The sequence below is a fragment of the Marmota marmota genome, unplaced genomic scaffold, assembly GCF_001458135.2.
Source record: "Marmota marmota marmota unplaced genomic scaffold, marMar, whole genome shotgun sequence".
In the NCBI taxonomy this organism is placed as follows: domain Eukaryota; kingdom Metazoa; phylum Chordata; class Mammalia; order Rodentia; family Sciuridae; genus Marmota; species Marmota marmota.
The window spans coordinates 6,820,626-6,832,658 of NW_025999894.1; the positions used below are offsets into that span (position 1 = coordinate 6,820,626).

The window sequence follows — 12,033 nt, forward strand, 5'->3', positions numbered from 1 at the left end:
AGGAAGTAGGTCTGTGTAGGTCTCAAGAGGCCAGAGGAATGGGGTGGGGGGGACTCCTGCAAGCCGGAGGGCCTGTAGTAATGACCACAGGGAACAGCTGACCAGATGGCTGGGAGTGGGAACCCTGGGGAACTGCCACCCCCAAATGGACCAGGGTCCCCAACATTCTACAGCCTACCCGGTCCCACCTCTTATCCCTAGCCCCTGCATTTTGAGTGTAAGCAGCCCCTTCCAGCAGACACGGCCCACCTGGAAACCTGTGCCTTGGCAGGAGGGTCCAGTGGGCGGTGGGGGGCTACAGGGGCTGTGGAGGCTTCTGGGAAATGGAGCCTCATGAGGGCTGTGCTCTCTCCGCCCAGGCGTTGACCACCTTCCAGCGCTCGCTGACCACCATGCAGATCCAGGTGGTGGGGCTGCTGCAGTTTGCCGTGCCCCTCTTCCCCACGGCGGAGGTAAGGCCGCGCCGCCCGCAGCATCCGTGCTGGAAGAGGGGAGCCGGGTGGCCCCACTGCCCTTCCCGGCCACACTCCCCCCCCCCGAGCCCCAGGCCGGCTCTGAGTGTGCCCCGCTCTGCCTCCCGCAGCAGCTCGGGGCCCTTGTGTTTGGGTCTGTGAGCCCACGCCCTTCCCTGCCTCTTTCCCCCGCCTGCTCCAGAAAGATCTCCTCGGGATCCAGCTCCTGCTGAACATGTCAGAGACCAGCCTTCACCAGCTGACCGCCATGTTGGATTGCCGAGGGTTGCACAAGGTGCTCGGGTGACCTCGGGGGTACATGGAGGGTACGGGCCGCTCCCCCCAACCAGGTCTCCCAGAGAAGCCCGTGGAGGCCCAGGAGAGAGATTCCCTGGGCCCCCTCAGCTAGGCCGTGGGAGGGGAAGAGGTGCGGCTCCTCTGTCCAGTGGCTGAGACAGGGTGGCTCAGTGGGGGGTACTGGGGGCGGGGTGTCAGGGGTGTGAGGGACTGGGCCAAGAACAAAGGGACCCCAAATCCTTAAAACCCCAGACTCCGCAGAAGCCACGCCGCTCTCCTGGAGGCAGAACACGCAGGGCCGTCCCGTACCTTACCCGCATTTCTGGATTTTCCAGGGGGCTCCTGTCTGTACTCAAAAGAAAGGTGGTGGGGACAGGAGTAGGAGGGTCGCCCAGCTTAGAACTCTGGGGCCCTGGCCACTGAAGAAGACAGTTCTCCCTTATCCCAGATGACTCCCGGCCGTCAGGGAACCCATCTTCCTGGGTGGCAAGTGCATGTCCTAATCTCGTGGCCAGCGTCATCTTTCTAAGAAGTTGGAATGTCGGTGGAGGGGGTAGCCGGGCACTGTGGCACCCCCCTGTCATCCCAGCCACTCCAGAGGCTGGGGCAAGAGGATAGCACGTTCAAGGCCAGCCTCAGCAACTTCTCGAGATCCCATCTAACAATAAAAAGGACGGGGATCAGCACAGTGGTGAAGCACTCCTGGGTTCCACCCCAAATCGAAAACAAAAACAAAAAAATAATCATTGCTGGGAACACAATGGAAATATGCCAGTGCCCCCCACCCCCACCCCCACCCCCAAGCATTGAGCCAATGCGTGTGATCCTCTTCTGTGGATTTAGAGGCAGTAATCAGAATAACTGTCACAGCTGCCATTGATTAAGTACTCAGCCCTGTTCTGTGCCCTGTGTAGCCATATGTCATTTATCCTCACAAGGGTCTTCCACAGTTACTTCCCCAGGACACGTTCTAGATATGGGAACCAGACTGCGCCTGGGTGTGGAAGGGAGGGGAGGGTGGTGCCTGAGAGGAGCTTGCCATCTGGCCTCGGGTGACAGAGGGATGACACGTGCTGAAGTAGCTTCTTGAAGATACCGAGCTGGCAAGTCAGGGATGTGGCTTTGGGACCCTGGCTGTGTGACTTTGGAGCTAAGAGCATGGGAGCCACCCTGTGCCCGCTCTCCCTCCCCTGACATCCAGCACCTCAGCAGGTCCCAGCGAGGACACGCTCAGGCGAACCCTGGATCTGCCCACTTCCGTCTTCACAGCTTCCCCACGGTGCAGGCAGTCCTGGTCCCCTGGGTGACAGGCATGACCTACCTGTTCCCCAGGAAGGCAGAGCACCCCTCAGCTTCCTCTGGCCCCTTACCACCCAGACCTTCCACACTAGCAGCCAGAGGTCCTTTAGAAAATGAGTCCGTTGGCTCCATCCACCCCCAGACCCTCCGGTGACCTCCACTTGCCTCCTCTCCCGCTGGCCAGCCTGTGCCTTGGCCTTGTCTCCTAAGACGCGCTCCTCCTGCCCTCCTGTGCCTCCCCACAACCCCCTGTGTGGTTCAGAGCCAGCTCTCTGGTGACGGGCAGGCGGTAGGTGCCCAGGAGACGCTTGCAGGGTGAACCCAGGAAGCTGCCTTGTGCCAGCTCCAAACCAGGGAACCTTTAATGACAGTAAGAGATGCTTGGGATGGGAGCGGCCAGAAGCCCAGAGTCCAGGCTGGGAAAGGGCTTCCAAAGAAGGGCGTGGGCTGCAGGTCCTGCTGGCTCGTTCCCCCTCCAACCTCTTGCCCACCTGCCCCTCCCCAGGACTACCTGGACGCCCTCACCGGCATCTGCTATGATGGCATCGAGGGCTTGCTGTACCTCGGCCTCTTCTCCCTCCTGGGCACCCTGACCTTCTCCACCCTCATCTGTGCGGGACCACGGGCCTGGAAGCACCTCTCCTCCAGGTGGGCTGCCAGAAAACGGGGCTTCCTGCTGACCGGGGTCCCCTGGGGGAGCAGAGGAGAGCTGATCACCTGACCAGCAAGGCCGTCGAGGGCCACCACGAACCCCAGCACACCGACGGGCTTCCTGTAGGGCCCTTCCCAAGAGTCCAGACAGTCCCCAAAAGAAGGCTCACGGGCCCAGGGCAGCCTGGCACCCCTTGCTTCCCCTCTTCTTCAGCAGGACTCTGCAAAGTGGGGTGCTGAGACGTGGGTGTGCAGGGAGATGCATTCTGTCACTGTCGGGGAGGACCTGCCTCAGCATGGTGGGCTGCCTGGGGGAGGAGGACCTGGAGTTGGGAGCGGCGGAGTGATCTGCGTGAGGCGGGGCCGAGGATCAGGCTTTTGAGGAATCTGCAGGAGACTCATCTGCCCGGGGATAGGAGTGGGGGAGCGTCCTGGGTGGAAAGAGCAGAACAGGCCTCCGGCCTCCCTCAGCCCCGCTGGCTGAATTCCACGTGTTGTTCTAGGGACAGAGACTACAACGACATCGATGACGACGACCCCTTTAACCCCCAAGCACGGCGCATCGCGGCCCACAACCCGCCCAGGGGGCAGCTGCACAGCTTCTGCAGCTACAGCAGCGGCCTGGGCAGCCAGAGCAGCCTGCAGCCCCCCGCCCAGGCCGTCTCCAACGCGCCGGTCTCTGAGTACATGTAGGCAGGCTCGGGCCCAGCCCTTCCTATCCCTGGAGGGCAGCTGGGTCTGCGGGGGCGTGTGGGGGAGGGAGGTCATCAAAGGCCAGCTGTGGTCCTCCAGCTGCAGCCACGGAACACCCGGTGGCAAGCATCTAGCTGCCTGTGTGCCCTGGGGGAGCCCTGACAAATGTCCAGCCGCGGCCCCTTGGCAGGTCCCAGGCGCCATGCTGCCCGCTCTGGACCCCACTGCTCCTGGCCCCGTCCTGTCTGCGCATGGCCTAGTGCCCCTGGAGGACTCGCTCCTTATTTGCCCACCCACGCTCCCGCCACTGTGTCCATTTCTGCACACCCAGGGGACCCTCCTAGAAACCCGCAGGCCCTCCCCCCACGCAGACCCTGCTCAGCCCCCTCTTGTCCCCCAGGAACCAGGCCATGCTCTTTGGTGGGAACCCACGCTACGAGAACGTGCCGCTGATCGGGAGAGGCTCCCCTCCGCCCACGGTAAGTGCCCTCAGCGGCACAGTCACGGTCTGCCCTTGTTGGGGACATACTGACAAAACGCCCTGGCGACCCAGCGAGCGCTCCCCACAGAGGCAGAGAAGGAGGAAACCATCTTGTTATGGAATGAGCATTGGACCAGCCCCCGGGGCGCAGACAGGCTGCCCGAGAGACGGCAGCAAGGGAAGTCAGGCCCTTTCCTGTGGCTGGCCTGGCCGGCCTGATGCACCCCTGTCCTCTGGATAAATGGTACCTGTCCTTAAGCAAGAGGTCACACAGCACCACCCATCCCTCTGGCCCGTCCCGAATCCCTCTGGTGGTTGGGTGGATGTTAGGTGATGGCCTTCATCATAGGAAGAATTACATTCCTCATATCTTCACGACAGTCACGGAATACCAGCTCAGAGGTAGGTACTTCAGTCAAGCTCTGAGGAGCAAAGACACTGCCTTCCGCTATGTGACCTTCCCCAGGGGTGGCTCTCAGGCCCTCAAGGAGCCATCCCTCCACTCCTGCACAGTAAGCCTGGCCAGAGTCTTGTTGTCCTTTTGGAAAGCAGAGGGCTGGTGGTGAGGCTCAGGGGTCGAGCGCTTGCCTAGCACGCCTGAGGCCCTGGGTGCCATCCCCAGCAGAGAAATGATTTACAGTAGGTTTTCCAAAGAAAATACTCCAAGAAGAGCCACGTGCGGTGGCAGACGTCTGGAAACAGAGCCACTTGTGAGGCTGAGGCAGGAGGATCCTGGTCCAAGGCCAGCATAAGCAGCTTAGTGAGACCCTGTCTCAAAATGAAAGGGTTGGTCGGGCGCTGTGGCACATATCTGTGATCCCAGCAGCTTGGGAGGCTGGGGCAGGAGGATCATGAGTTCAAACCAGCCTCAGCAAAAGTGAGGCCCTAAGCAAAGTGGCTCGGTGGTTGGGTGCCCCTGAGTTCAATCCCTGGTACCCAAAAATAAATAAATAAAAGGGTTGGGGATGTAGCTCAGTAGTAACATCCTCCCCAGTATCACACACACAAAAAGAAAAAAAGAAGGAGGAGGAGGAAATGACTCCGAGAGGACCTTCTCTTCCTTTTGTAGCAGGGAAAGTTACAGGAGGTTTCCTTTTTACATCTGTTTCTCCTCGGCCCTGGCCTCTGGGTGGCCCTGGGCAGGAGGGTGGGTCTGGGAGGCCAATGCCAGGCAGCCTCTTTGCTCCGTCAGGACTGTGCCCACCCCGTGCAGCCAGCAGGAGCAGTGGCAGGCAGGAGCCCCAGGTGTGCAGGTGGGCAGCTGAGAAGGGAGCGCTCTGCCACTTCTCAGGGAGCATCTGCAGGTCATAGGGCCACTGCCCTGGGCACAGCATAGGCTCCCGGGCCAAGGGCCTGCCTTGGAATCCTAGCTCTTGCTTGTGGCCTCTGTGACCTTGGACCAGGACAGTGTCTTCCGGTGCCTCGGTTTCTCCGTGTGTAGAAGGGAGATGGTGGTCACAGACCCCTGCGAGGGTGCTCTGAACACGGGAGGACCCGGTCTTAGAGTTCTCCAGTGACCCCTAAGAGTGGCCGGCCCCTGCCTGCTCCTTCCATCAACAGCACTTCCTCCCCGCCCTCTTCTCCACAGAGGTGTGGCCTTAGGAGAAAGGCCCAGGTCAGGTGGCTGCAGGACGTGGGCCAGAGAGACTAGCGGCAGGGTTTGCCTTCACTTGACCCGGGAGGCGTCCTGCCTGCCCCACCCAGGGAATCTGGAAGGGGATCAGAAACTGGTGCAATAGGCACTGGGGACCAAGTACCTGGTACCAGGGAGGGAGAGCCGGGAAGCAGGTGGGTGAGGTGTGGGTGCCCTGCCCTCCACCAGCCTTCCCCACCCTGCTGTCTGCCCAGAGCACCTCACCAGCTGTCTGCCTGGTTTTTGTTCTTGTTTTTGCTTTTTTTTTTTTTTTTTTACAGGGGATTGAGCCCAGGGTCACTTTACCACTGAGCTAAGTCCCCAACCTTTTTTTTTTTTTTGAGACAGGGGGGTCTCATTAAGTTGCTTAGGGCCTCCCTGAGTTGATGAAGCTAGCCTTGAACTTGGGATCCTCCTGCCTCAGCCTCCTGAATCACTGGGATTACAGGCGGGCACCATGGTCCCTGGCTCATCTGCTGTCCTTTCTAAGCAGCTTTCCAACAGCACCAGACCCTGCCTCACTTTGTTTTCTCCCCGGGACTCAGGGGAGTGAACTAGTTGAAGCCTATATTTAGAGTAAGCACCTTTTTTTTTTTAATTTAAAATTTTTAATTTTTTAGAATTTTTATTTATCTATTCCTGTGCTGGGGTGGAACCCAGGGCCTCGCGCATGCCAGGCAAGCCGTCTACCATTGAGCTCCACCTCCAACCACCCAGAGTCAGCACCTGGCTTCTCTCCTAATCAGAAGCCTGCTGGATCCCTTCTCCCACCAGCGGCTGGGCCCCAGGGATTCAGATTGACTTTAATATTAATCTAAGCAAAACATAATTAGGGGAAATCTGCTGCCTTGGAAAAGGAATTACTGGGTGCCTTGTGACACTAAATGAAAAGATTCTCAGGTTAAAGACCAGGCCCCTCCCCCTGCCCCCAGCAGAGGTAGATAAGAACTGGCCTTCATGCAAAACTCAAGGACAGAATAAGCCTCCCCCTAGACCAAGCCTGCCCCGAGACCCTCAGTGCTTTGGCATAGTTGGCTGTGTGGCGCCACCAAGCTCAGCCCTGCAAGAGGCAGAGGACATTGCTAAGGACCCCACTGGCCCCAGCATGGAGGGTTTCTCCAATGTGACACAACTGAGTGGGGGTGTGGCTCAGTGGTAGAATCGGACACACCCCCACCCCCAGTGCTGAGCTCCCTATCTGGGACAGCCAGAGGGTTTCCCTGGCTGGCCGACACCCAGCAAGGCCATCTGGAAGGTACAGCCTGTTCCTCCACTGGAAATGTGTCTTCCCCCAGCTCTGCCTTCAGGGAACCCCTCCTCCCAGGCACTGCTTCCTGGACCTGATGGACAAAAATGGCCCAGGACAGTCCATCCAAAGAACAGCATTACAACAAATTGAGTTAAAGATCCGTGGCTTTGTTTGTGGTTCTGGAATTGGACAGCACCACATTCCGTAAATAGAAGGAGTGTTCCACTGAGCCCAGCAGAGGAGGGGCTTCTTGTTTGTTTGTTTATTGTTTTGTGATGCTGGGGTAAACCCAGGGCCTCGCCCAAGCTAAACCACATGCTTTACCTCTGAGCTGCTCCCCAGCCCCCAGGAGGCTGATTTTATAGACAATGAAAGACTAAAGAAAGCAGAAACAAGGAACAAAAAGTGGAGTGGTCACCGGGCACAGTGGTGCATCCATGTAAACCCAGCAGCTCAGGAGGCTGAGACAGGAGGATTGTGGGTTCAAAGCCAGCTCAGCAACTCAGCAAGGTGCTAAGCAACTCAGTGAGACCCTGTCTCTAAATAAAATACAAAATAGGACTCGGGGGTGTGGCTCAGTGGTTGAGTATCCCTGAGTTCAAGCCCCCCAGAACCCCCCCGCCAAAAAAAAAGTGGATTGGTCATTTCAAAGTTATCTTCCCTTAAGACTAGAATGGAGTGAGAACAGTGGAGATCACTGATTGGTTAATGCCAGGTCACAGTGCCAGGGATCAAGCCCAGGGCCTTGTACATGCTAGGCAACCACAGGCCCAGCCCCCGGGTCACTTTTTCTAAAGATTAAAGGGGAGGGAACTTAATGATCATGCTGGTGGAAACTGACCTGCTTAGGAGGACACTCAGTCTTTCTTATTCTCCCGATATCTCTGAAGATCAGATAAACAGCTTAGCTTTGGTTTGGTGGATTGAGACTCTAGGTCAAGTGACTCCGTTTGGATTTGTAGCTGCGTCTCATGGGGACCCTCGCAGAAGTTCTGTCCAAAGCAAAATACTGCTTTAAGGGGATCATCCTACAAAGGAGCATCAGAGTCACTCAAGGGGACTGGTTGAAACAGACCGTGGGCCCACACTGCCTCTGATTCAGGAGCTGAGGGCTGGCCTGGAGACCGTGGTGGAGGACCTGGGCTCTGGTCCTTGCTGCCTCAGCACTGTGGAGGGGCGGGGTCATCCTTTGTGGTGGGCTGTCCTGTGCATTGCAGGGTGTGTAGCAGCATCCCTGGTCTCTATCCACTGGGTGCCAGTAGCACCCCAGCCCCCAGCTGTGATGATCAGAACCTCCCCAGACATTGTCAGAAGCCCTGGGAGACAAAGCCACCTGTCATGGAGACTCACTGGGCTGCAGAGCCTCTGCCCTCTCCTCCCCGACACCAGCCCAAGTGGTGGGAGTATTCAGTCCCCTCTGGGGTGAATGGCCTGCACCTCCAAAGCTTCCCCAGGCCAGGAGACAGTCAGAGCACACGGCCCTTGCTCAGGCCGGCAGAGCAGCAGCATCCATAAGCTCATTAGAAATGTAGGATCTCAAGTCTCATGGACAAGGTCCCCAGGTGCTCTGGGCTCAGGGCGTGGTGTGAGAAGCCCTGTCTCTGCTGCCTGAGGAGTGACTAAGTGCTCACCCTGTACCAGGTCACTACTTCTCCATGTTGGAATTGCCTGAAGAGCACTTTGCAAGTCGCGGGTGGTGTGCATTCGTTTATGTATTTTTGGGGATCTAACCCAGGTTGTCATGCATGCTAGGCAAGCGCTCCACCGCTAAGCTACTCCCCCAGCCCACTGATGTCACTTAAAAAGCAACCATATACAGGGTCTTGCCTGGTGTCGTTTCATCCTCTCTCTGTCAGAGCATGGGTGCTCTGTGTGTGCATGGTGTGTTTGAGGCTGGAGCAAGACACCCTGAGGGACAAGGGACAGAAGGCATCACCAGGCACAAAGCCCGCCCTAGTCACTCTCAGATCCCTCAGCCCCTCAATGACTTGTGATTGAAACTCCTTGCCCGGCTGGCCTGGCTTTCCCCCTCTGCAAGCGCCTGGCCCCTGGGGGTTGGTTCTAGGACCCTGAGGACACCCAATCTGAGGATGCTCAAGTCCCTGATGTAAAATGATGTGGCATTTACAGACAGCCCACACAATCCTCCTGGATCAGTCAACCCATCTCCTGATCACTCTTAATTCCTCATACAATGCAAATGCTGCGTAAATAGCTGGTGTCCTGTATTGTTTAGGAAATAACAAGAAAAGGTCTGACCGTGTTCAGTGCAGACGGTTTTTTAAAAAAATACCTTGTCTGAGGTGGTTGAATCTGTGGGGCCACAGGATACGGGGACGGGGTGGGTGGCGGTGGGCTCTACTGTGCCCCGTTCACTAGTGACAAGCTGTGCCCTGCCCGCCCCTCTCTCTCCCACAGTACTCTCCCAGCATGAGGGCCACCTACATGTCTGTGGCAGATGAGCACCTGAGGCACTACGGGAATGAGTTTCCAGCCTAACGGGTGGACGTGGACGTGGACTTCCTCCTGCAGCAGCTGCCTCCCCCTCCCAGCTGGGTTTTAACGAGTGCAAATACCAGCGAGTTCCTTCAATGGAAACCAAAGGCACTGGAGGCTCGCAGCCTCCTGTGGCAGCAGAGGCGAGGCTGAGACTCCTGACCAAAGCCCTGGGTGGACAGAAGGCCCCCGACGGGGCCAGCCTCTCTCCTGCCTTGATGTGCACCCCAGAACACCCCAGGGCCTGGCCATCATTCCTGAGCCCCAAGCCTGGTTCAGCCCATCCTGACGTCCCTCTAGCCAGGCTGGGGGAGCTGCGGTAAGAAGGGGGTCGCCTCTGTCTGCGATGGCCCCTGGGCTGTGTTCTCTTGCCCCCCGCCCCCGCCCCCCCCAGACTCTGTCTCGTGTTAGCAAGGCCAGAAGCCCAGGCAGCTACACTCTTGTCCTTTGTTCTTCATTTCCCAGCAGGGGCTAGTGGGAGGGCCAGATCAAGAGATGTGCTTAGGGGCAGTGGTGTCCCTGAGACCAGAACACTGTCCCCTTTCCCAGGGCCACAGACTTCCTGAGCCCCGAGGCACTGTGTTAAGAGTGGAGGGGGAGGCTGGTGCGGCAGGGCCTGGCAGCCGTGGGTGCACACAGGAGAGAAAGCTGTCGTGTGCTGCCGTGTCTGGCCTCCGCTGCCCACCTCTGCCCAGGAGTGGATGCTGCAGACAGGGACCGGGGTGCGCAGACACCTTGAAAGCATCTTCACTCTTTTGTGCAGTGTTTTAAACGTGTTGATGATCCAAAGAATCGCGACGCAGAGCACTTCCAGCTCCTAGGCTAGGTTCAGGGTGCGCTCCTTACAGATTCTGTGCCAGACACGTGCAGGTTTCCCTGGCACTGGCCAGTGCTTTAAGATCTGGAGGACAGGAGAGGGTGGGCTTTTCAATAAAAGAAAGGTCAGTGAGACTTCCTGTCCTGAGCTGCTGTCGGAGGGCATCTGGAGAGGGGAGAGCCAACAGGAAAAGCAGTGGGTCCCCTGTTCTGGGGAACACCTGGCTCCCAAGACAGCTGTCACTTCCCTTGGCTCCTGGAGCAGGTTTGTCCTCAGGCAAAGTGCCACTATCCTGGCTTCATGTGACCACAGGCTGTTCCCACCGCCCTGTCCCCACCCCAGTGTCTGGGACCCCTGACCTGCCGGTTGTGAAGGAAGGAAATGGCGTTGGCCAGGAGGGAAGGATGACCCCCATCCTGCCGGCCCAGGGTCCAAGGTGGGGTCTTTGGTGCTCCCACCCTCCTGCCAGCCCAGCGTGCCCAGCACTGGGCCCCCAGGGCCTCCACACCAAAGCAGGACCACAGCTAACAGCTCAGGACGAGGGCTCTGCTGCCATTTGGGAAGAGCCACTTTGGCATCACAAACCGACAGCCCAGCGCTCCTCCGAGGCCACTGTGACTCACTGTGTTAACCTGTGCATACCTCAAACGCCATCGGATGCCCGCATCGTGTGCACCGACCTCGAGGTGTTGCTTCTAACTCGTTCTTGGTAATCTGAGGGTTGTTTTTAATGCATGTAAACTAAACTAAAATTCCTGGGGGTTGCCGTAGGAGCCAGGTGGGCAGACCCTCACCTGACACATGCACCCTCACCTGGAGAGGAATAAACCACTGTACTAACCTGTGCGGCCTCTGACTTCCTCCCTGTGGGACGGGGGGAGCATGGAGCGGCCCCTCCCACAGGCTCCCGCACGTGGCGGGGGCTTCCAGGTGGCTTCCAGAGATTTGAAAGGGGGCTCTGAAGGTCATGGGCCCCTCAAGGTCTCTAGCTGCTCCTACAGGACCAAGGACAGCCCTTGTTTTCTGCCCCAGTCTTTCTCCAAAGTTCCCCTAAAGCTCATTCTCGTCAGCCGTAAGCAGTATTTATCGATGACTCAAAGTGCCGGGGAATCTCCCCGGGCATTTATGTTAGTTTTTCATTGATCTTCACAATAATTCCTTGAGGGCTGTAGTTTTGCAGATCGGTCAATAGGTGCATTCAGGATGAGGATCTGGTTGGTGCGAGTGCAGAGCTAGGCCTTGCTGCGGCTGTGCCTAAACACTCACCTCCACAGGAGCCTCTAGGGCAGGCACCCCTGAGACCCAGCACCCTCCAGCCTCCTTTACGGTGTCTCTGGGGTCACACCTAGCCAGCCGGGTGGCTCCCCAGCACTGGCCCTAAGACACTGTGCTTCTCTGTGGCAGCTGCACTCCCAGAACCCACAGCGTTCCCGGGAGCCCCTGTAGTGAGCAGCAGATGCGTCCCCTGCTTGGGACGAGATGCAGAAAGCCCAGTGCAGCCTACCTCGCCAGCTCAGAACTGGGCACCAGAACCACCTCACCAGAATGGCAGACTTCCCCACCCCACCCCTGGTCTCTGGGCACCGAGGTCAGTGGAGACGAGAGTTGCAGACAGGCCCAAGGGAGGCTTGACCAGTACCACTGTGTCACCTTCTGTCCCTACATGGCGTGCCAGCAGTGTCTCCGCCAGGGGACAGAGGGGTGGGGAGAGTGGTCACTGGGTCAGTCCTCCCCCACCTCACCCTTACCATCCTCTGACAACAAACTGACTGCAGGAAGGGGGACATTTAACCTGCTCCCAGAGGAAGAGCAGGAACCCTCGGGCCCCTCAGGCAGAGCTCCGCCAGGCGCCGGCGCTCTGTGGGCTGTGCGGTTCCTCCAAAGCCCTTCACCCCCAGCATGCGACGTCCATCCCCAACCTGGGGGCCTTCTTTGTAGGCCTGCAGGTAGGTTATCAACACCTGC

The 12,033-nt window shown here is 58.3% G+C and overlaps 1 protein-coding gene across 1 annotated transcript; it reads left to right on the top strand.

Annotated features, from left to right (window-relative positions):
* Nucleotides 1-203: 203 nt before the first annotated feature.
* Nucleotides 204-10,912, top strand: LOC107157218 (protein tweety homolog 2). The gene is made up of 7 exons (XM_015503544.2): nt 204-235; nt 357-452; nt 655-747; nt 2,554-2,696; nt 3,203-3,388; nt 3,793-3,871; nt 9,174-10,912. Exons 2-7 carry the CDS (start codon nt 393-395, stop codon nt 9,252-9,254), a joined length of 642 nt encoding a protein of 213 aa, XP_015359030.1. The 5' UTR covers nt 204-235; nt 357-392; the 3' UTR covers nt 9,255-10,912.
* The last annotated feature ends 1,121 nt before the right edge of the window (nt 10,913-12,033 follow it).

Excerpts from the sequence above, each read along its gene's own strand:
- LOC107157218 (XM_015503544.2), top strand. The coding sequence starts at position 393 with ATGCAGATCCAGGTGGTGGGGCTGCTGCAGTTTGCCGTGCCCCTCTTC. Across the intron at positions 453-654 it reads CCCTCTTCCCCACGGCGGAG|AAAGATCTCCTCGGGATCCA; the intron begins GTAAGGCCGCGC and ends CGCCTGCTCCAG. Across the intron at positions 3,389-3,792 it reads GCGCCGGTCTCTGAGTACAT|GAACCAGGCCATGCTCTTTG; the intron begins GTAGGCAGGCTC and ends CTTGTCCCCCAG.